This window comes from Mustela erminea, chromosome 6, assembly GCF_009829155.1.
Source record: "Mustela erminea isolate mMusErm1 chromosome 6, mMusErm1.Pri, whole genome shotgun sequence".
NCBI classification, from domain to species: domain Eukaryota; kingdom Metazoa; phylum Chordata; class Mammalia; order Carnivora; family Mustelidae; genus Mustela; species Mustela erminea.
Window position 1 is genome coordinate 7,245,085 of NC_045619.1, and position 24,519 is coordinate 7,269,603.

General features: G+C 51.1%; 1 protein-coding gene across 7 annotated transcripts in view; it reads right to left on the bottom strand.

Moving 5' to 3' along the window:
* ZC3H7B (zinc finger CCCH-type containing 7B) overlaps positions 1 to 19,832 on the bottom strand; it is a 56,324-nt gene extending 36,492 nt beyond the window's left edge. For 2 of the 7 annotated variants that reach the window (XM_032346141.1, XM_032346140.1), the window contains exon 1: positions 1,836 to 2,197. In XM_032346141.1, the coding sequence (XP_032202032.1) occupies positions 1,836 to 1,922 (87 nt within the window). In that variant the 5' untranslated portion in view covers positions 1,923 to 2,197. Of the gene's footprint in view, positions 1 to 1,835; positions 2,198 to 19,513 lie in introns of those variants that run through there. The other 5 variants (XM_032346144.1, XM_032346142.1, XM_032346146.1 and 2 more) reach the window with 4 other exon arrangements.
* Positions 19,833 to 24,519: the final 4,687 nt, after the last annotated feature.

Here is a 24,519-nt window from a genome sequence, read left to right on the forward strand (position 1 = left end):
TGATGCGGGACTCGATCCCAGGACCCTGGGATCGTGACCTGAGCCGAAGGCAGCGGCTTAACCAACTGAGCCTCCCAGGCGCCCCTCCACACAGCTCTTCTAACCGACTTACAGATGTGGAAGGACATCCCACCGCCTCCACCCCAAACCAGACTTCTGTGGCGAACAGAAGAGGCTGTGATGAGGCACAACACAGTGGCTACATTTGGGAGGGCCGGGTCTGATGTGAGGGCTCGGAGGGCCTGTCCACCCCCCAACCCTGCTCCACCCGGCCCAGTGATGGCCTGAGCGAGGTGGGGGGCAGCGAGGAGGCTGATCCGCTTGTCTGGGCGCAGGAAACACCCCAGGTGGTGGGGAGGGATGGGGCTTGGATTCTGACCTGGGTCAGAGTGACAAAGAGGACCACTTCTGAACTGGGCTTTCAAGGGTGAATAGGAGTTGGCTGCTCCGTGTCAGGGAGAGAGGGCCTTCTGGCAGGCAGCATTCAACTGTTTACGAAATCCCTGCCATCTCCCACATTTTATCTGGCCCTGACTGATGACCCCGGGGCTGGGCCATTCTGGGGCCACATTTTGAGGAACGAGGAAAGTGAGGCTCCGCCAGCCCGTGGGGGCCAGGCCCAGAACTATCGACTTAACATCTGTAAAAATGCTGCTGCTTTCCTTCCTCAAAGACACAGTTTGGTCCAAGACAACCGCTTGGTCATCTTCCTAGGCTCCTAAGCCTGTCCTTGGGGTTGGTGCAGACTCATGGCCCAGAAAAGGCAGATGTGTCTGTGGGATGATTCAGGGGAAGACTTGAGCGTGAAAATACTATGCTTCTTCCAACGTCTTGCTCCTGGGTCTATTACAAACCACGCTAGGGTCATTCTCTTGAGTGTAAAGGCCCTAGGCCAGGGCTGGCAACTAGATTTTATCTCAAAAGCAACACACCCAGGCTAGTAGAGGTTGGTAGGGCTGCCCCAAGGGGCTGGGCCCTAGTGGTGCTTAAAGAGAGAGTGCCGCCATGTGCAAGATCGGCCCTAATAAACTAGGGATGCCCAGCAGAGATCCATACGCCTTAGGCCTTCATAAGCCCCCTCCCCAGCAAGAGTACGACCACCGCTAAAATTCACAGTAATACAAAGTAACACCAAGCTAGAGGCCCAGGTCTTACAGGGACCCAGGATGCAGAGGAAATCACCACGCCCCCTCCTTTGAGATTTTTCTGACTCCCGCAACGTATTGGTGAGATAGTCTCCTCTGTGCCAAGGGCAGAGATAGCCCCGGAAAGCCAGGGTATACTTCAGTCCAATCAACATCCATGACCTCCCTACTAGGCATGGGGGCAGGGGAGCTACAAAATGAGCTCGTGGCTCAGGCCCAGCCCCGCTCTCCAGGAACTCCTGGTCTAGAAGGAGGGAAAAGACAGGTGAGTCACCAGCTGTAGTCAGGCTAGCTGTGAGTGCGAAGGGCCTGGGCACTGAGAGGAAGGAGAGATGGGCCCATTGCAGGAAGCCAGGGAAGGCTCTTCAGGAAGTTTTCCTGGAGCTGGATGTGAAGGAGAATGACAGATTTCTTGGGGAGCTTGGGAGAGAAGGGACGGTCCTTACAGGACACCTGTCCAGAAACATGTGCACCGAGCCTGACCTGAACCCCCCAATCCCCTGTGGCATCCCACAATCTGCCCAGCTCTGATGATGGGGAAGCCCAGGCCACAGCCCACTCCAAGGTTGCCCACAGGGGTCAGCCAGTAGGCCTGTCCCACACCTAGGAGGAAGGCAGAGAGACAGGTGGCAGCAGGGAAGGAAACTCAGATTTCCTGGGTGTCTACCACACACCAGATACTGGGCTTACCTCCGCCTGATCAATGGGCCTTCTGCTGGTAACTCCAGTGGTCCTTGCCAGCGACAGAAGAGGCACAGACCACCCCAACAGCTGCATGGGCTGGAACCCAATCTGGCTCTGCCCCTCCCAGAACACAAGCTACAGAGCACCTGCTAAGTGCCAGATGCCCGCATGGAAGGGCAGGTAAAGCATAAAGCACACCGCCTGGAAAGGAAAACCAAACAGGCTGCCAGACAGTGGCCCTGGGTGATCTGGAGGAAGTGGGCAAAGCACAACCGTGCCCTCGATTCTGCCACTAAATGTGAGTGGCTCCTCCGTCGTGCCAAGTCCTGCTCTGGGTGCAGGGGACTCGGCCATGACAGAAACAAAATCCCTGCCCTTGAAGGGCTCACCGTCCAGCCAGGAAACCAGGCTTCGGGGACACTGTTACAGTATGAAGCAAAAGAAGTTTCGGTGGAGATGTCGGTGCACCTGGGTGGCTCAGTCGGTTGAACGTCGCCTCCGGCTCAGGTCATGATCCCAGGGTCCTGGGATGGAGCCCTGCATGGGCTCCCTGCCTGCTTCTCCCTCTCCTCTGCTTGCGCTCTCTGGCTCTCTCTCTCTCCCTCTGTCAAATACATAAATAAAATCTTTAAAACACCACCACCACCAACAACAACAAAAAACGATGTGCCAAGTGAGCAAAAGCCCCAGCCCTAGCAAGCCGCTAACGTCCCCACCCTTTCCTCCTTCTCGGCTTCCTTCCTCTGGTAAGAACATTTTAATAGCTGGTTGTTACGAATCAAGTGTTTGTGTCCCCCACCAAGTGTATATGTTGAAGCCCTACCCCCAACAGGACTATACTCGGAGATAAAGTCTTCTAAGGACCAGCGAAGCCTCTAAGAAGTCAAGTTAAAGGGTCATAAGGTAGGGCTCTGATCCTGTATTTTGTTCCCGAAGCCTGAGGAGTCTAGCACGGATTTTGATAGGGAGAGGAGGGGGTGCTGCTCTAAGAAACACCGACACATATGGAGCGCCTTTGGAACTGCATGTTGGGGGGAAGTGGAGAGAGCTTTGAGGTGTGGCTAGCAAAACCCCTAATTGCCACGAAGGCATGGCTGGTGGAAATAAGGATGTTAAAGGCAGTTCCTGTGAGGCCTCAGATGGAAACGAAGAGCAGGTTATTGGAAACTGGAGGAAAGGTGATCCTTGTCATAAAGAGGCAAAGAATTTGGGTAAATTATGCTCTAGTGGGGCGCCTGGCTGGCTCAGTCAATAGAGTATGTGGCTTTTTTTTCCCCCCCAGATTTCTTTATTTAAGGGGCGCCTGGGTAGCTCAGTGGGTTAAGCCTCTGCCTTCATCTCAGGTCATGATCTCAGGGTCCTGGGATCGAGCCCCACATTGGGCTCTGCTCGGCGGGGAGCCTGCTTCCTCCTCTCTCTCTGCCTACTTGTGATCTCTGTCTGTCAAATAAATAAATAAAATCTTCAGGAAAAAAAAGATTATTTTAGAGAGAAGGGGAGAAGGGCAGAAGGTGAGGGAGAGAGTCTCAAGCAGACTCTGTGCTGAGCACAAGCCTGTTGCAGGGCTCAAGCCCTTGACCCTGAGATCTATGACCTGAGCTGAAACCAAGAGTCAGATGCCCAACTGACTATGCCACCCAGGTGCCTTGAGCGTGTGACTCTGGATCTTGGGGTCCTGAGTTCGAGCCCTATGTTGGGTGTAAAGATTATAAATAAATAAACTTTTTTTTTAGATTATAAATAAATAAACTTAAAAATTAATTAATTGTGTTCCATTTCTTTGTGAGAGGTAGAATTTGCATGCAATGAAAGTGGTTATTTAGCAGAGGAGATTGCTTTCTTTCTTTCTTTCAGATTTTATTTATTCATTTGAGAGAGACAGAGAGAGAGAGCACAAATAGGCAGAGCAGTAGGCAGGAGGAGAGGGAGAAGCAGGCTCTCTGCTGAGCAAGGAGCCCGATGTAGGGCTTGATCCCAGGACCCTAGAATCACACTTGAGCCAAAAGCAGGCACTTAACCAACGGAGCCACCCAGGAGCCCCAATTTCTTTCTTTCTTTCTTTTTTTTAAAGAGATTTTTATTTATTTTATTTGACACACACACACACACACACACACACACACACACACACAGAGTGAGCACAAATGGGGGTAGAGGCAGAGGGAGAGGGAGAGAGAACATCTCAAGCAGACTCCACGTTGAGCACAGAGCCTAACAGGGCTCAACACAGGACTCCATCCCATAACCTCGGGATCGTGGCCTGAGCCAAAACCAAGAGTCAGATGCTCAACCAACCGAGCTATCCAGGTGCCCCTAAGCAGAGGAGATTCCTAAGCAAAGCATGGAAGGTGTGGCATGGGGCTTCCTTACCGCTTATAGTAAAATCTGAGAGAAAAGAGATGAAGAAGAAATTGTTAAACAAAAGGAACCAGAAGATAAAGAACTGGAAAATTCTCAGCCTATCCCTATTGCACAAATATGAGGAAGCGTGTCCTGAAGGGAACACTAATGATGTGCCTGAGCAACCATTTGATAAGGAGATGAGTGTGGTCATGAAGCACATATCAAATTAGCTATCAGACGGGATTACACTAGCAGAAACACTACCAGTTAGAACCAAAGGAGACAAAGAAGACTGGATGACAGAATGTGGGGAAAGCTGCTGGACTTCTCACCTGCTACAGGACTGGACCATAAAGCTATTTGGAGGCAAACATGCTTTATCCTTCAAGAAAAGGAAAGTTTAACCCTCCGTCACAAATCATCAGAACTGCCTTGGTGGGGGTCACTGATTCCTTTTCAGAGCTGGGGGGGCGGGGTGACTGATTGGCACAGATGTGGGGGCTGTGCTGCACCCTGGTGGGCCAGCAAGGAAGAACAGCAGGTCCAAGAAGAGGATTCTCAAGATGGAATTTGCCCCCATTGCATTCCACCTCTCTCCTCTTTCTGACTGTTCTTTTTTGGAATGGGAATGAGTATCTGTCCTATGCCTGTCCCACCATTGCTTTTTGGGAGCACATAACCTGTCTGGTTTCACAGGTTCACAGCGGTAGAGGAATTTACTCTGGATGAATCTGCCTCCAGTCTCGCCCAGACCTGATTTAGATATTTAGATGAGACTTAGGACCTTAGATTTTCGAGTTGATGCTGGAATGAGTGAAGACCTTGGGGGCTGTGGGGATGGAATGAATGCATTTTGCATATCATAAAAACATGAATTTGGGAAGGCAAGGGGCAGAATTTATACACTGAATGTTTGTGTTGAAACCCTAACCCCATTATGACTGTTTGGAAATAGGGCTTCTAAGGAGATAATTAAGGTTAAATGAGGTTATAGGGTGCGGCCAGAGACACCGGAGAGCTCTCCCTCTCTGCATACCCGGGGAGGAAAGGTCAGAGGAGGCCACAAAGAGAAGGCAGTCATCTGCAAGCCAGGAAGGGTTCCCATTAGAAACTGAATCTGCCAGCACCTTAATCCCGGCCTCCTGGCTTCCTGAACTGTGAGAAAATAAATTTCTGTTGTGTAAGCCACTCAGTCTACAGTATTTTTTTTTTTAAGATTTTATTTATTTATTTGACAGACACAGATCACAAGTAGGCAGAGGCAGGCGGGGGAGGGGGGCTGGGGGGGAGCAGGCTCCCTGCTGAGCAGAGATTCCGGATGGGAGAGGCTCAATCCCAGGACCCTGAGATCATGACCTGAGCTGAGCCGGAGGCAGAGGCTTTAAACCACTGAGCCACCCAGGCACCCCAGACTATGGTATTTCTTACAGCACCTCCAGCTGACTGAGACAGTGGTTCTACGAGCATTTGTTTTCAGCTGAAGAGGGAGACAGCTCTTTGAGGATGAGGATGGGGTGGGGCAATGCTTGGTCAGGGGCACACAGTGGAAGAGCAAGAAGCACGTAAGTCAAACAAATCTCATCTCTTTTTAAAGAAAAAAACGCAAGGAAAAGGAAGGAGGGAGAGAAAGAAGGAATGAAGGAAGGGAAAAAAATCCAAGGAGAAAACAGGCCTGAGATTCCAGGATCCCACCACCAGGCGGGGCAGTCCCCTCTCCCCTACTCTAGGTCCATGTTCTTATAATTTGGGAATTTCAAGCTGGGCTTACCTCAAAGGGCTCTTCCCAGAAACAGCCATGAATTAAGGGACCACCAGGAAACCATTCCCTCAGCGTGACAGCACAGTATGTGACCTTACACCCAGGTTCACAAGCGAGTTCAAATCCAAGCCCTGTTCCTTATTAACTATACAAGTTGCTTGATTTCTTGTGTTTCACTTCCCTCATCTCTAAAACAAGGACAGTAGTTCCTCCTCCTCCTCCTTCTTCACCTTCTTTTTTTTTTTTTTTTGGAAGATTTTATTTATTTATGTGATAGAGAGCGAGAGTGGGCCTGAGCACGTGAATGTCGGAGGAGCAGAGGGAGAAGCAGACTCCGCACTGAGTGAAGATTCCCAACTCGGGGCTTGATCCCACCACCCCAGATCATGACCCCAGCCGCAATCAAGAGTCCTGCGTCTAACCGACTGCGCCATCCAGGCGTCCTTTTTTGTTTTTGTTTTTTGCGAAGATGCAATGAGATGTCAGGCACGGAATAATCATTTAATATCAACCATGGCTACTGTATGATCATTACGATTACTTAAAAAGAGGGGCAAAGAACCTAAGCGGGAAATGCACAGGAGCTAAATGAATCGTGAAGGAATGACACTCGGACGCACTGATACAACATGGGCTAAACAACACGACGCCGCCTCGCACCTCTGAGGCTACCGTGGGAGGAGAGCCCGGTGGACGCTGGCGGAGGAAGCAAGCACACCTGGCAAGTACACCGAGAGCGCGGCCTGGCAGCACCTCCGTGAAGCAGTGTGGCAACACCCACCAACAAGAGCAAGGCACCCAGTTGCCCTTCCCCCTTCCCCGCACAGCCCCCAGACAGTTCCCTTCCCAGGTGAACCTGCACGGGGCTCAGCCAATCATAATGGCCCTTTTACTTGCGGGTGATTGGGTTAGGCATGACACGTGACGCCATCCTGCCCAATGAGAGAGGAGGGGAAGTCAGCCAGGGGTTTTCTGGGAAGGGTTTTCTTTTTTTTTCTTTTTTTTTTTTAAAGATTTTATTTATTTATTTGACAGAGGGAGATCACAAGTAGGCAGAGAGGCAGGCAGATAGAGAGGAGGAAGCAGGCTCCCTGCTGAGCAGAGAGCCCGATGCGGGACTCGATCCCAGGACCCTGAGATCATGACCTGAGCCGAAGGCAGAGGCTTTAACCCACTGAGCCACCCAGGCGCCCCTAAATAAAGTCTTTAAAGGAAAAAAAAAGTGAGAAAAAGAAAAAGTATGGTTCCTTCATGGTTTTCAGGTCAATGGTTTGGTCTTTCTCCTGGGAAGAACAGCCCATGGACACTTGGGCAGAACTAAAAACACTGGGTTTGAAACCAGACTCCTGGTTTCAAGGCTCCACTTGGCCTCTGAGGCCTACCAGGTTGGCCTCAAGTCAGCCATCTCATTCTGTATTTTAAGATTATAAGGTTAACACTTGCTCTGTGCAAAAAATCCAAATCGTGCTGAAAGTGTTCTGTGTCCTGCTGCCGCTTGGCAGATCCCAGTCGCCAGAGGGAACCAGTTAAATTGGAGACTGTCTTTCAAACGTCCTCTTGATGTAAACACACATTGCACACAGATGTGATCATACAACACAGAATGTTCTGGAATCTGCTGCTTTTTTTCTTCCTCGACCATGAATGTTGGCATCACCATGACGAGGCATAAAATAGATTCAATAGCTGCATTGTGTTCCATGGTAGGGCATACTATAGCTCAGTGGATTAATTCTCTGCTGGTGGACGTTCAAGCTCCCTCTGGTTAAAAAAAAAAAAATAAACATTCCTGTACAAACATAACTGCTTGTATGAGGGTTTTAATAGGATAAATTCTTGGAAGTTTCTGGGTCAGAGGACAGGGCGCTTTATCGTGGAGGAGGCTTTGGGCTGCAAGTAACAGAATTCCTCCCTCAGAACGAGAGTGTATTATAATCTCACGTGATAAGTGAGGCAGAGCAGTTCCAAATCTGCTGATTTGGGGGTCGGACAGGTCACTCAACAGCTTCGGTCTCTCTCTGCCGCCCTCCCCAGTGCGTGCGTCGCACTACACGCTGTCCTGCAGCTGCACGAAAAGAAACCTCGGTTCCATTTTGAGTGTGAAGAAAACCCTTCCCAGGGGCACCTGGGTGGCTCAGTGGGTTAAGCCGCTGCCTTCAGCTCAGGTCATGATCCCAGAGTCCTGGGATCGAGTCCCGCATCGGGCTCTCTGCTCAGCAGGGAGCCTGCTTCCATCTCTCTCTCTCTCTCTCTCTCTCTCTGCCTGCCTCTCCATCTACTTGTGATCTCTCTCTATGAAATAAATAAATAAAATCTTAAAAAAGAAAAAAAGGAATCAGAGTTTTTAAAAAAAAAAAGACTTTATTTATTTGAGAGAGAGAATGTGAGCGAACATGCAAGGGGGAAGGTCGGAAGGAGAAGCAAACTCCGCGCTCAGCAGGGAGCCTGATGTGGGACTCAATCTCAGGACTCCAGGATCATGGCCTGAGCTGAAGGCAGTTGCTCAACCAACTGAGCCACCCAGGCTCCCTTATTTCCCTCACTTTTGAGAACAGTTTGGTGATCACAGAATTTCAGAGATTCAGATCTTCATTAGACCAGCCTCTTCAAAATCTCAAAGCCTCAGCCCTGTCTTTGGTGCAGAGCAAGTGCTCCATAAATGGTGGTAAAAGAAATGGATCAATGAATCAATTCATCCAACCCAGGCATTATATAGATAAGAACGAATGAGTTGAATAAATTTAAAAAACGGACATTGAAATAACTAAGTAATAACATTTGCTGAGGGGTTACCAAGGGCTAGGAGCTAGCATGGTATCTCTCTCTCTCTTTTTGACATGTCATGATCTCTTTATACATAGTACCTTCCAGCACTCCCTGTGAGATAGACTATCATTCTCATTTTTCGGAAGAGAAAAGAGGCACAAAGAAGTTCTGTGATTTCCCCAAGGTCACACAGCTGGCACATGGTAAGCTGGTACTTAAATCCCAGCAACCTGGCCCTGGGGCCACACACATCACCATCTCTGTTGCCCATTAAGCAATCAGACCCAGCCCTAGGATCCCTCAACCTGTCATCATGTTCAAGTCTCCCCCACCCCCCAAAATTCTCTCTCCTGATTCTCAATCCCCTTCTGAATAATGCACAACCTCTCCTCCTTTTCTTGGTCATGTTTTGTGGAAGAGTAATTTATATTGTCTTTACATCCTCACATCCCACTCCACTCCCCAAATCCCAGCAACCCCCCTTTCACTCTACCAAAGGTGCTTGCCAAGTTTCCTCCCCATCCCAAGGACCTCCTTCCTGGTTGCTGAGTCCAGTAAAGGGACAGTTTGTCACGCACCTTTTCTGGGACTCTTGGCAGTAACTGCCAGGTCCTTCTCACACCTCTCTAATCTGTCCCATTCTGTCTGTTAGGGGCTCCTCTTCCTCTGCCCAGGTCTCAACACCAGTGTGTCCGAGCTTCCACTTAAGGGACAGTGCTCCCGCTCTCCTCAGATGAGCTCTTACATTTCATGACCTCACGAGTCATGTCGATGACTCACAAATCAATTCTTCCCGCCAGGCTCACCCCCCTCCCCAATATTTCAGATTCACATCTCTTAAACTCTGAGCGGTGCTACCTAGATGTCCAACACCCAGGCTGCTTAGGACCTCCATGCTTTTCCAAATCCCTGGCCCTCTACCTGGAATGCTCTCTCCCCACTGGCATGCCCTCTCCCCACACACATGCACCTAGCCAACTCCTATTAATCCATTAAGACCCAGCTCTGATGCCTCCGTGCCCAGAAAGTCCTCCCTGGTGCCCATCCCAGTTTGGTGCTCCTCCAACTTACTGTATTCCAAACTTAACTCAGCAGCATTTCCCCTGCTCCTACTCCTCCTCCATTTCCCCCAAACTCCAGTCATGGCTCCAACTGCCATCCTGTTCTCTGTCCCCAGTTCCTTCCACAATTACCTCTAAAACAGTTCACTCTGCAGCTCCTCCCACCATCTCCATGACCACGGCTCTCAGGCCCTCAGCATCCCGTGCCAACCGCCTCCAACAAGCCCCCTCTAATCTGCTGCCATTTCGTGGTCGGAAGTATTTGTCCAACACATATGTCAATGTCACTCCCCTGCTCAAAACCCTTCCGGGTGCACACATGCGCACACACAGATGAATGCAGCTGTTTTCATTTGTGTTTTTAAAAGGTGAAAAATGAATAAGCTCTACAGGCTCGTAATGTACCAATACCAACTTTCTGGTTTTGAAAATGTGAACCATTTTGATAACGTAAACTTATATACCGTCATCATGCGAAGTTGGGTGAAGAGAACCCTTTGTACTATTTTTGCTACTTCCTGTGGATAAAAGTTGAAAAACAAACAAAACCTTCATGTTACCCATGACCAGAAGGACAAAGGCCAAGCTGCTCATCTCAGGCACACAGCCCTGTAGGGAGTGCCTGGCCTCCTCTCCAGCCCCCTGGCCGGCCCGGAAGGTTTCACTCTGACAGTGTCAGACCCAAGCTGCCCGCTCTGTCTGGAGCAGCCCCCGCACCCACTGCTTTCTTCCCACCCTGGCTAGGGCCCGGTGCTTCTTTAAAGCCCAGCTGAGGTGGCTTCTCTAGCAGGAAGACTCTTTCCCCAACCCCCACCCTAACACAGCTCCCAAAGCTCACCACAACCATTGCACTCACCCTAGTTAAGCGACAGCGTGTGCTTCCGTCCTAATCTCTCCCTAAACTAGGAGCTTCGTGAAGGCAGGAGCTGCACCTGATTTGTCTCTGGGCAGCGCACAAGAGCAGTGAAGATGCGGATTTCAGTCCTTGATTAAGCTTTTTCTCCTACCAGGTATTGTTTGAGGAGCTTGAAATATAATATGTAATTCTCTGGGCCCCTCGGTGGTGCAGTCAGTTAAGCTTCTGACTCTTGGTTTCGGCTCAAGTCATGATCTCAGGATTGTGAGATCGAACCCTGAAGCAGGCTCTGAGCTCGGCAGGAGTCTGCTAACATTTCCCTCTCCCTCTGCTCCTCCCCACGCTCTCTTTCTCTCTCAAATAAATAAATCTTCTTAAAAAAAATCTCACTATTGGGACGCCTGGGTGGCTCAGTTGGTTGGACGACTGCCTTCGGCTCGGGTCATGATCCTGGAGTCCCGGGATCGAGTCCCGCATCGGACTCCCAGCTCCATGGGGAATCTGCTTCTCTCTCTGACCTTCTCCTCGCTCATGCTCTCTCTCACTGTCTCTCTCTCAAGTAAATAAATAAAATCTTAAAAAAAAAAAAAATCTCACTACACCCCGTAAAAAAGTGTTATTATCATCCCCACTTTACAGATGAGGAGACCAAGGCACAAGGAGGTGAACGAACCTCCAAGGGCCACACAGGTTGTAAGTGACAGAGTGGGGACTTGAGCCGTGGCAGCTGCGTGCTTACCTCCCAACTCAAAGGTGCTTCCTCCCCCATCCCCGTGGGCTGCCTCCAGCTTCACCCCACACTCCACCTGCCTGGCTCTCACCTACCGCAGGTTTCATGGAAAGGGAGCAGTCAGTGCAGACTACAGACTTGCCACACGCCGCATGAACGCACCTGAGGTGACGTCATCTCCAAAGATGCCTGAAGTGCCTCCAGACTCACCAGGTGCTCGACAGCTTCCTCAAAGCCCAGCAAAGCTTTCATTTCGCTCGACCTCACTAGTCAGAATTCCAGATCAGCATCTATCCCTACAAGGCATGGTGCATCCTGTCTGCCCACCTGAGGACCCTCGGCTCCAAAGAGGTAGAGGACGGGTTTGGGCTCACTTCTAGAGATTTTGTTTTGGGTGTCATGCACCTTTTATGGCAAGGGATTTGAACCTGGGGCCCACAGCGAGTATTCAGGGGTCATGAACTTGAATGGGAAAAAAAAAATGTACAAGTTCTTTTCACTAACCCTACGTGGTACATAGCATTTCCCTCAACTCCAAAGGTAGGCAGTACACCGCAATAGTGTTGTGCTAGAAATCACAGCTCTTTCCCTGTCATATTTCAGCTGCTGCAGGCACAACAAAATATTGTACACGCTCATCCCAGCTTCAAAATTATGGGGCTTCCATCAGACTCACTGCCAGATCTTGTTGTACGGTGCATTGATAAAAGAGCCCAGCCGCAGTTCAGTATTGTTTCTTTTGCAATCCTGTGTATTTTACTTTATGCATTTAAAAGTGGGATTCTGGGGATGCCTGAGTGGCTCAGTTGGTTGAGCAGCTGCCTTCAGCTCAGGTCATGATCCCAGTGTCCTGGGATCGAGTCCCACATCAGGCTCCTTGCTTGGCAGGGAGCCTGCTTCTCCCTCTGCCTCTGCCTGCCACTCTGTCTGCCTGTGCTCACTCTCGTTCCTCTCTCTCTGACAAATAAATGAAATCTTAAAAAATAAATAAATAAATAAATAAATAAAAACGGGATTCTAGGGTGCTTGGGTGGCTCAGTCGGGGAAGCATCCAACTCTTGATTTTGGCTCAGGTCCTGATCTCAGCGTCCAGGGATTGAGCCCTGCCCCATGCAGTGGCAGGCTCTGCACTTAGTGGGGAGTCTGTTTCTAGCTCTAACCCTCCCCCTACTCATGTTCTCTCTCTCTCAAATAAATAAGTAAAATCTTTTAAATAAATAAATAAATTTTATATAATAATAAACAGCATTATTTTAATATACATATGTACATCATAAATATAAACATAAACATAATAAATAATAGTATTTTATACTATAATACTATATAATAAAATCATAAATAATAATATTTAAATAAGTAATAATAAACACAGTCTTCTGAGAGGCTGTTCCTGGGCTCCCCCAGGCTGCCCAACAGGTCCATGGTACAGAGACAACTTGGAACCCTGCCTAGCTCTACCATCACCTCAAAGGCAGGTGCTAGTATCCCCACCTTCCACAGAAAAGCTAGGCTTGAAAAAACTAAAGTCTTAAACAGAAGTGAGGCTTGGCGGGGGCGGGGGCAGGGGGAGGGGGAGGCTCTAACCTGCCCAGGGCCACCCAGCAGCTGAGGAAGCGAGCTAGAGGCACTAGGGCCACCGCTGGCTCCACCAGAAACCACCTGTCAAGGAATGAACGCGAGACATGGACCGCCCACAAGGCCTCGGCAACTTGCAGTTTGTTTTCTTTGTGCTACCCTGAACAGAAACCAAAGTTCAGGAAACGTCCCTCCGGCCTCCGCTCTCCGCCAAACCAAGAGTCAACCAAGGTGGCAGAGCAGAACTCTCCCGTCTGCAGCGCTCTGGTTACAAAAGGCTTTGACTTTCTCGCCTTCCGCTCACAACTTAGGGGCTACACTGCACGGGAACGGTTCAAACCCACAACTCTGTTTCCAAGGGTCTGGGAGACCTGGTTCCAATCCCAGCACAGCCCCCTTCCCCCAGCTTTGAGGGCACCTCTCTGAGCCTCTGTTTTGTCATTTGGGAGGTGCAGCTAATGATACCCAACTTGCAAGACAATTTTGCAAATTTACATACCGCACCCCTAACACCCATACTCAGGAGGAAATCAGAAGACTGCATTTCTCCTGCACCCGTACAGTTAGAGAGCACCTGGCAACTTACAAAATTACTCTGTAAGTGCTTTTTGATCAGTCAACACCAAGTGCTTTGCAGTTTCTTTTTTTTTTTAGTTTTTATTTGGCAGACAGAGATCACAAGCAGGCAGAGCGGCTGGCAGAGAGGGGGGCAGAGAGGGGGGTGGGGAAGCAGGCTCCCTGCTGAGGGCAGAGCCCAATGTGGGGATCGATCCCAGGACCCTGGGATCATGACCTGAGCTAAAGGCAGAGGCTTTAACCCACTGAGCCACCCAGGCGCCCCTGCTTTGCAGTTTCTATCTATCTAGGCCACTCTTTTTTTGGCAAGGGCTGTTCGGGACCACCCTGCTACTATTACTTATTTACTCAACAAATAACCACAGAGCACCTTTATGTGCCAGATGCTGGGGGAGTGAGGTTAAGAAAGTCCCTGACCTCATGGAACACGAGGTCCAGGCATGGCAAGATAAATAAACAGGCCCGTGTTCAATGCACAAGACAAGTAAAGCTACAGAGAAGAGTTAGAGGAGCAAACTGAAATTGGAAATGTGGCAGGGAGGGATGGCCTTTCAGGGAATCAGCATTCAAGAGAAACAAGAAGGAGCCAGACATGGGAACACAGAAGGCAGGTGAGTGCGTACCAGCAAAGGGTCCAGCAAAGGTAATGGCCCTAAGGTGGGAACAAGCTCGGAATGTTCGAGAAAAAGGCAGAAGGCCAGTGTCACCACACCGCTAGAGTGAGGGCAAGCCAAGTAGGAAGCAAGTTTCAAGGGGACGAGTAAGGCTCATTAGAAAGCTCTGTGCAGGCCAGACTGAGGAGCCAGCACTGCGTTCCGTGTGTGTCAGGAAGCCACTGGAATCTTTTTAGCAGAGGACTGACAAGGTCCCATTTAAATCTTGAGAAGATCCGTCAGGCTGCTGCATTGAGGACAGATGAAAAGAGGGGAAGCTGGAAAATGAGTGAGCAGTCTCCTGCAGTGGTCTGGGCCTGGATCAAGGTGGAGAAGATTCTGGAGGTTATGGCCACAACCATGCTATCACACTGTTGGTCTTTAGAGTTTTCCAATTCTCTTCATTTGAGTCTCACAGCACACCCAGGAAAGATGGGACTGAATCGGTCAGGCCATTTCACAGAACAAGAGACTGAGTGCCTGGGTGGCTCAGTGGGTTAAGCCTCTGCCTTCAGCTCAGGTCATGATCTCTGGGTCCTGGGATCAAGCCCCACATTGGGCCTCTCTGCTCAGTAGGAAGCCTGCTTCCCTCATCCACCCCACCCCCTGCCAGCCTCTCTACCTACTTGTGATCTCTTTCTCGCTGTCAAATAAGTAAATAAAATCTTAAAAAAGAGAGAAAGAGAGAGAGAGAGAGAGTGAGGCCAAGAGTGACAATATGATTATGCCCCGGAATGCGTAGCTAGAATGTGCTGGAGCTGGGAATGAAAATCAGGACTTTGGACTCCCTGCCCTAAGTTCCTGTGCCGCAGGCCATGACACGGATGCCCAGAGAACAAGGGCACAGGTGAACCTCTGTAAACCCTGGAAGGGTCACATCCTCAACCTCCCCCACAGCCCTCACAGTAAGTGATCACTGGATGCTCGCTGGCTGACCCCAGCACTTCGGAAGACATGGCTCTCGGTCCCAGGGAATGTGACACCCTGTTCCCTTTCCAAGTCACCGTGTGGACAGGGTAGGAAGAGCTGGAGAGCGGGTGACCCCATCCAATCATCGAGATTTCTGGATAGATAAGAGCTTCGTGGAGACTAAAAGAACTTGTGGGGCGCCCGGCTGGCTCAGTCGGGAGGGCATACAACCCTTGCTCTCAGAGTAGCAAGTTTGAGCCCCACACTGGGCACAGAGATGACTAAGTAAATAAACAAAATACCTTGAAGGCACTTCTCTTGCAGAGTGGGCTGGGGCTGGGGAGTGCCTGGCTCCCTCTGACCCTCCAGGTCCCAGATCCACCACAGCCCGGTGATCTTGGACCCAGCCTTCTCATCTGCAAAATGGGGCAGCTAAAACGCGCTCCTGCCTCAAAGCATTGTTGAGCGGATTCAGTAAGAGAAGGCCCAGAAAGCGCCAAGCACAGGGCTGGCACACAGCAGCCTTAAGCATGTCGTGGCCGGTGTCCCTAAGTGCCACTGCTGCCATCAAGCGCTGAGTGGGGGCCAGGGCCCCGCGGCTGAACTGAAGTCGGCCCCAGCTGGGTTCTGAAGGCAGCAGTGGCCCCCGCGGCCTGACGGGGGGACCCGCAGAAGCCATCAGGGCGCTAGCCGAGAAACAGACTTCCTGGGGAAATAAATAAGGCAGGAAGGAGCCCCGGAGCTGGTGATGACAGAGAAAGGAAAGCCAGCCGGTTTTCTACGGGCCATTAAATGTGATGAAAGGAGCTGGCTCCTGTGGAGGCTCCTGGGAGCTGACACGTAGCCGTCACTCCATCAGCCCAGGCTGAGGCTCCGGCTTCAGCTGGCAGCCAGACTTCCTCCTCAGGGGACACTTCCACCTCTGCCATCTGAGGTTACCACCACCCGCCCCGTCCCTCTCAGTCCCTGGGCCCACGCAGAGCAACTCAAGCGCCAGGCTGCCCGGGTCTGCTCTCCGGCTCTGCCGCTCAACCTCCCTGGCCAGTTTCTTCATCTGTAAAATGGGGACAATCACAGTGCTTCCCTGTAGGGCTGCTGTAAAGATTAAGGAAGCTCATCTAGGAAAAAGCACTCACACACAACAGGGCCAGACTAGAGGAAATGCTGGCTTGGGTAACAGCTATATGATTAAAAAATTTAAAACCACCCCCCATGTGTAGTTCCTCTCCTCTGACTCTCCTGCCCCGATCCCTGGGCACTGGGTTTCTCCCCACAGGTGACCATCACACACCATCCAACCTCAGGGCTCGTTTTCAGAAAGGGAAATTGAGGCCCAGAGAGCCCAAGGGCCCTCCTCAGGATGCCTTCTCTGGCCTTTCTGAACCACCTCCCAAGGGTCCAAATGGCACTTCTTCTAGAAAGACCTTCCATCTAGGGCGAAAAAAAAACCCAACCCCTTCCTCCTCTACACTGGGGCATAACTCAGTATGACAGCACGTTGGCTGAATGGGTCCTCCTCCCCCTCCACTGGGGCCTGGGGCACAGGGGGTGAATCAGACCCAGTGTCTGCCCTTGGGAAGCTCAGGTTAATCACCCATATCTTTCTCCTTTCCAAACAACAAGCTCGGCACCCGCAGGCACTGAGGAAGTGAACTTAGACTCCGCACTCAGAGCCCAGTCCTCCTTCTCCACCATTCTGCCTTCTCCAGGCATGCTTCCAGAAATCCTCTAAGTACTTTCGCTGGGCCAGCCCCATGAGGCCCCAGGATAGAAGGGAGGTTCAGTAAGACTCCCCCGCCTCAGGGAGCCTGCTGGTCTTTGGGCTTAAGCCCCCACCCCCATTGTGTTTGCCGAATCCGCCTGTCCTGGTCTCTGTTCTTTGTCTACACATTTGAAATGTAGGCGAGCCAATTCTGATACCAATCCCGTAGTACATACGCAACAGTCACATAAGCCTGGGTTCCGATCCAGCTGGCTGACACCCGGCCAGGCACATGAATCCCGTGTTCCTCAGTTTTTCCATCTGTGAAATGGAGACATAAATGCCCACCCCCCTCATGGAACCACTGTAAGAGTCAGACTACCCGCCAACCTCCCAGCACAGAAGCAACTGGGGTCATCCCAGGAATTCCCTTTCTCTTCTCTCTCCCCAGCCAGGCCTCCCCATTCTGTCAAGCTCAAGATCCACTTTCCAGAGGCCCTTCCTCTCTTTTCCAGGTCACCCTGAGAGCTCTCTTCTGCTCCCTCCCCCTGCATTGACTCCAGTCCTGAGCAGGGCTCGGTCCTCTCGTGGGTTCTGCTCGAGTTGACTCTCCTTCCAGCCACAGTCTAGGCGACAAACTCAACCCCAAACCTGCCCCACAGCATCTCACCATGTTCACAGAAGGCATTCGAAAACTAATTTGCGAAGGTGGCCTGGGCCCCTGCGAAAGGCTGAAGATTCGGAGTCCGAACACTCAAGTGGGAATCCTAGCTCTGCTATGTGATTTCCAGGGGGACATTCGATTCTAGAAGCCTCAGGTTTCTCATCTGGAAAATGAGGACTGAATAACGTCTACCTGACATGGTTGCTATGGAGCCCAGATGAGCTAGCATATGTGAAAGCCCTTTTGTTATAAACGAAAAAGTTCTATTTAAGGGATTATTATTTTCAGGGTCGCAAATCCAAACCTACTGACTCCTTAACTTTCTTATACCTAGACACTAGCTCATCCCACAGAGCTTCTTGGCCCCCAATAATCCACCCACCCCGCATTCTTCGTTTTCCATCCCAAACAAAAAGCCAACAGCTTAGAATTCACGGCCTCTGTCGAACACAAACCTGGTTCCAGTTCAGGGACCACAAAATCTCTCTCCCATCCTCAGATCTCATCCCTCCTCAAAACAGGTTTCACCTTCCCAGCTTTGGGTACCCCGGGGCCTCCAATCTGCCCCAACAGCATTTTGGACAGGCATCATTTCTACCTGACAGTCCAATTTCAGTGGCAAGTCAAAATGGGGAAGGAAGACTCTGGTGGGTGTGGTTGTATGTGGGGAGAGGGGCAGTAGTAGTCTCAGTAGTAGAAGTAAAGATTCCGCTGGAATTTTGTGTCCAACAGTTGCTAAATGTACTATAATTATCCCATTTGTGTGAAAATTCAAGGATCTGCATTCTGCTATTTTCATGGGACTGGATGAATTGCAGATGCTGAGGAAAATGGTAAGAAGTTGGGGTTCAAAGTCTGGTACCCAGACACCAAAGTCTCTGTGAGCAACCCCAGAGAACCCACGAAGCTGCTGTGGGCCCCCAGTCCCCCAGTCCAGGATCAGACCCCTTCTCCAGCCCCAGACTCCCCAGCCCCCCTTTCCCCGCCCCAGCCCCTACTCTTCCCCATTGATGCCATGTTGGCACCAGAGCCATCAGGGGCAGGGGGGACGTTTCTACCTTTTCGTTTTGTTTTGTTTTCCTCCTGGGAAAACTGCTTTGTCTCTGTGCAAGACCCTTAAACCAGGCACCTTATAAATATCCGAGCCAGAGAGATTTTAAAAAGGAAAGCGGGGAGAGGAGGGAGCAGGCCCGGGGCCAGGGCGGGGAAGGGGGGGATCCTGGAGGGGGGATCCTCTGAGGGCGGGAGGGGGTCGGAGGTCTGGGTCAGTGACTCTGGGGCGCCCATCTCCGGGGGGCGCCCCCCAAGCGCTGGAGCTGCACCCCCCTCTCACCCCCCACCACCCCAGTCCCCGCGCGCTCCTGGCACAGCGACCCGCCGCTCAGGCCTCCCAGCCCAGGGATGGATCTCGCGACCGGAAATGCCCCCCTGCCCAGACCGCGCCCCCCTTTCCTGCCGCCCCCTCCCCCCCAACCCCGGCCGGGCCGCAGGCCCCGGATCCCCGGGCTCGCGTGGCCGCCGCAGCCGACAGAGGCGACCCGTCGGCGGCCGCGGTCCTCGGCCCTTGCTGCGGTCCCCTCAATTCTCGGCGCTGCGGGACCAAGGCGCACACAAAAGGAAGGGGCGCGCTGCCAGAAACGCCCCTGCCAGCCCCCTCGACCCCCTTCGCGGGGGCCCGGCAAAGCATCCGCGCACCCCAAAGCTCCGGACGCCGAGGCGGGAGCCCCCCCACGCAAGAAAATTCCAAGGCACTCCCCCCCCACCACCGGGAGCTGCAGGGGCGGCCAAATCACCCAGCGGCAGGTGCCCCCGGCCGCACAACTTTGAAACTTTGGGGCAGGGCACGGGGACGGGGTGGGAGAGCCCCAGAAAGGAGGAAATGAGGATTTGGCGGCTCTTTCTTTATTTCTGCAAAATGCACTTTGCGGGTGGCCCCGCGCAGCTCCGGCCTGGCCCGGGCTTCCCCCGCGCCTTCTCCCGGCCCGGCGCGGCCCCCGGGCGCCCCCGAGCCCTCCCGCGCCCGCCGCGGGGACGCGGTCGGGCCCCGGCCTCTGCCCCGCCGGGCTCGGGCCGCGCGCAGCACTCACCTCGGCCGGGCTGCGCTCCCCGCGGGCCTGCGCCGAGCCCGATAAATGGTATGCTATGACTAGAGGTATGATTACGTTATTATTATTAGTAATAATAAGAGTAAATGCTATTTAATTACGGGCGGCCGCATCGTGCTCCCGGCGCCGCCGCCCCGGCAGCTCGGTCCATGTGGCTCCGGAGCGCTTTACTTTCATTTCCAGCCCCTCGGCCGGCCGCTCGCGGCAGCACCCGCTGGAGGCACCGTCTCCTGCAGCTCTTCCTCCTCGGGTCCTAGAGCGCGGCTGCCCTCGCCTCGCGCCCGGGGTGGGCGGCGCGGGCTGCGCACCTGGGGGCGGGGAAGTCCCCCTGCCCCGTGCAGAGCTCCTGCCTGGAAGCCACCTTTATTTTCTTTCAACGTGGCCTTCCCTTTTAGGGCTTTTTCCTCGGGCGAGTCGTTGCTGGTCCAACTCAGCGCCTCGGCCCTTCCCGGTAGGTGGAGGGGCTCCCGCGTTGCCAGGTGCTTTCACTAAAGCCCCCCCACCCCCCGCCCCAATCCACGGATGAGGACCAGAGGCTCATCAGAGAAGCATCAGACCCTCAGTCGGCTGGTGTTTTATGTTTGAGACCTTTCCGGAAAGGGTTTGAGGGTACTTAGAAGACCCAGTGGGTAAAGGAAGATGACCCAGAGAGGCGGGCTGTCTGGCCTTCCTCGCCGCCGCCTCCGAGCCCGGCAGGCCCAGGCTGGATTTGAATCCCGAGCTTCTGATTCCAAATACCGTGTCATCCTCGCTGCCACTACCTGCGCCCTTGATTCCAGACGACTCCCACACCCCGGGAGAGTTCTCTCAAATGTCCTTCTTTCCTCCTTTTAATTTCAGACACACACACATGCACTTACATATTCATGCACACATACTAACGTGTGTATGTATGTACATACATGTACACATGTGTGTATTTTAATTACTGAGGATCAACTGTGACCCCAGCAGACTTTATGTTATCTCTTCCCCAAACCTTTGTGCCAGACATCTTAGATGCTGGGGATATATTGGTAGAACAAAAATTTTTTAAGGTTTTAACTATTTATTTGACAGAGATAGAGAGCACATGCAGGGGGAGCAGCAGGCAGAGAGGGAGGGAGAAGCAGGTGGTCCACTGAGCAGAGAGCCTGACATGGGGCTCGATTCAAGGACCCTGGGATCATGACCTGGCGAAAGACATTTAACTGACGGAGCCACACAGGCGCCCCTGTAGGACAGATTTTTAACATTTAAACACACTGTCCTAAGGGCAAGGAGGGCAAGAACCCAGAGATGTGTCTACTTACTTACTTCTCACAATGACCCTGAAAGCTTGGTTTTATTTATCTGGGGGTGTAGTTATTTATTTATTTGAGAGAGAGAGAATGGGTAGGGGTTGGGGCAGAGGGAGAGGGAAAGAAAAGACTCTCTGCTGAGCAAGGAGCCCTAGGCGGGGCTTGTTCTTAGGACCCTGAGATCATGACCTGAGCTGAAATCAAGAGTCAGATGCTGGGGCACCTGGGTGGCTCAGTGGGTTAAAGCCTCTGCCTTCAGCTCGGGTCATGATCCGGGGTCCTGGGACCAAGTCCCACATCGGGCTCTCTGCTCAGCGGGGAGCCTGCTTCCCTCTCCCTCTCTCTCTCTGCCTATCTCCCTGCCTACTTGTGATCTCTGTCTGCCAAATAAATAAATAAATAAATCTTTTTTTTTTTTTTTTTTTAAATGGAAAGCAGCGTCCAGAGGTCCTTGGACTTACTGCAGAGCAGGATTTGCTGAAAATGAAGATATCTAATCCCCGGCTCTCAAAAGATTCTAATTCAGGGGTGCCTGGGTGGCTCAGTCACTGGGCGTCTGCTTTCAGCTCAGGTTATTATCCCGGGGTCCTGGGATCGAGCCCCACATCGGGGCTTGTGTGCCTTCTCTCACTGTACCTCTCTCTGTCAAATAAATGAATAAAATACTTTAAAAAAACATTCTGATTCAGCATTTCTAACAAGCACCCCTTAGGGATTCTGCTATTTCGTGGGAAATCAATCCCTGGGTCACCTGGGATAGACCCAAGATCGTGGGTTAAAGGCAGCTTCCCTGGAGATTTGGGGAAGTTGGGCACCAGCATTTGGAAGACCAAGCTGGGTGGGAGTCCCAGCTCCCACCTCTTGCGAGCTGGGTGACTGTGGGCAATCTCACATCATCAACTTCCTCACTTGTAAATAAAGATAAGAATATGGGACGCCTGGGTGGCTCAGTTGGTTGGGCAGCTGCCTTCGGCTCAGGTCATGATCCCAGCGTCCTGGGATCGAGTCCCACATCGGGCTCCTTGCTCCGCAGGGAGCCTGCTTCTCCCTCTGACTCTGCCTGCCTCTCTGTCTGCCTGTGCTCGCTCTCGCTCGCGGTTTCTCTGACAAATAAATAAATAAATAAATCTTAAAAAAAAAAAAAAAAAAGAAAGAAAGAATATCTGATAAATATACCCCCTGCACAATTTACAGTGAACCGCTCTTGACAATCGATCAGATTAGCCACCACTTATTACCATCACCCCCATGTTGTGGAGGAGGATGCTGAGGCCAGCTGGATCCCCACATCTTGCCTCAAATGAACTAGCTGGCCAATGAAGTAATCCCACCATCGCAAGTGGCCCGTAAAGGAACATATCCTTTTCCTTTTTTTTTTTTCCAAAAGATTTTATTTATTTATTTGACAGAGAGAGAGAGACAGCGAGAGAGGGAGGGAACACAAGCAGGGGGAGTGGGAGAGGGAGAAGCAGGTTTGAGCAGGGAGCCTGATATGGAGCTCGATCCCAGGGTCCTGGGATCACGACCTGAGCCCAAGGCAGACACTCAACCCATTGAGCCACCCAGGCAACACCCTTAACTTTATTCTTTTTTTTTTTTAAAGATTTTATTTATTTATTTGATAGACAGAGATCACAAGCAGGCAGAACAGCGGGGGTGGGGAGGTGGGAGCAGGCTCCCCTGAGCAGAGAGCCCAATGGGAGGGGCGTGGGGAGGGCTTGATCCCAGGACCCTGGGATCATGACCTGAGCCAAAGGCAGTTGCTTAACCAACTGAGCCACCCAGGTGCCCCCTTAACTTTATTCTTAATGCTTTTTTCATCTATACTATTTTTAAAAAATTCCTGTAAGTATTTATTAAAAAATTATTTCCAGATGCCTGGGTGGTTCAACGGGTTAAGCGACTGCCTTTGGCTCAGGTCATGATCCTGAAGTCCCAGGATTGGGCCCCACATGGGGCTCCCAGGTGAGTGGGAAGTCTGCTTCTCCCTCTGACCTTCTCCCCCTTACGCTCTCTCTCACTCTCTCTCAAATAAATAAATAAGATCTTAAATAAATAAATTCTTTTGTTCCAGGCGCCCTGGAACAAAAGAATTCTTAAAGGAGAAAATAATTTACCAAAAGCATTTGGTATCAGGAAACTCCCCAGAAACATGAGGCCACAATTTAAGCTCCTCCACAAGACATTCTTTTCTGTCTCACTCACCCTCGGATTCCAAGAGCCAGAACAGTGCCTGGTACATAGTAAATACTTGATTACTATTTGTGGGGGGAATGAATTATTTTAATTATGGTTTTTTATCAAAGTTTAAAAAGGTCATGTAGGGGCACCTGGGTGGCTCAGTGGGCTGAAGCCTCTGCCTACAGCTCAGGTCATGATCCCAGGGTCCTGGGATTGAGCCCCACATCAGGCTCTCTGCTCAGCGGGGAGCCTATTCCCCCACCCCCCGCCTCCCTCTCTGCCTACTTGTGATCTCTCTATGTCTGTCAAATAAATAAAAATAAAATCTTAAAAAATTTTTAAAAAAAATTTAAAAGATCATGTATTCTGATGGGGAGCCCTGGACTTGAACCGGGGGAGAATGTGGTTTGAGTGGTCTTTAACAGAATCATCTGTTAGCAGCAACTTCCCACCAGGGGAGCTGACCCTTGAGGGTGAGGGGGCAGACGACTCTGCAATGCTGGGAAGCCAGGCCCTCCACCTTTCTCTCGGAGCCCTAAGCAAGCACCAGGACCCTGAAGGATCTTGGGAATTTCTCTCCACATTCCTCACATGTCCGGCATAATTCAGGCATTTGTCTTTGATCTCACTAAATGGCAAGTCTGCAGACTTAGTAGCTCTTAGTACCAGTATAAATATTGTTATTTATCCCATTTACAGTTAGTAATTAAGTTTGTTTCCAGGCACCACAATGGAATTTAAAACACTCAGTTAAAGTAAACCAAACTAATCAGAGGCAGCCTGCTTTTCTCTTCAAAACATCCTTTAAAAGCAAAAGAACAAGAAGCTGCAAAGAGACAGAAAGGTCTCAAACGTTCTCCTTTCCCTTATACCCACCTCACACTCACAGAATGAATTGTTTTGCATGTGTGTTGAAAAGGACCCCAGAGATCTGGCTTCTGCTCTTTTTTATCTTGGGGTACCTGGCTGACTCATTTGGTAGAGCAAGCTACTCTTGATTACTGGGATCATGAGTTCAAGCCCCACGCTGGGCATAGAGCTTACTTAAAACAAACAAAAAGACCTACTGTCTCTTGTCTAAATTACTGTGTAATTTGGGCAGGTCACCTAACCTCTCTGGTCCTCAATTCTTTGAAGTGTTGAAGATAGGCGTGGCCTGAGATGGCTCTGTCCATCTGTCAAAGGCTTTGATTCCATTTACTAGGCACGGCAAACTAGCTCTCAGGTGATACCTTGAAAAGGAGAGAGAGTAAGTTGCGGAAAGAGAAGGGATGACAACTGCGTTGCTTGGAAACACTGATGGCTCTGGACTCCTCTGACACTGTGTACCATTGTGTAACCTCCTTCTCCCAGTGTTCCCATTTTAAAGTGGTTTAAGACAGAATCTAGTTTCAGGAGTAACAAACAGAATCTGGATTGCTAAGGGGTGATGTTGGGCTGTTTTGGTGATTTTGAGTGTAGAACGTGAACATGTTCAGACAGAACATTTACTCTCCCCCAGGCTCTCATTACCTCCTAATACCTCTT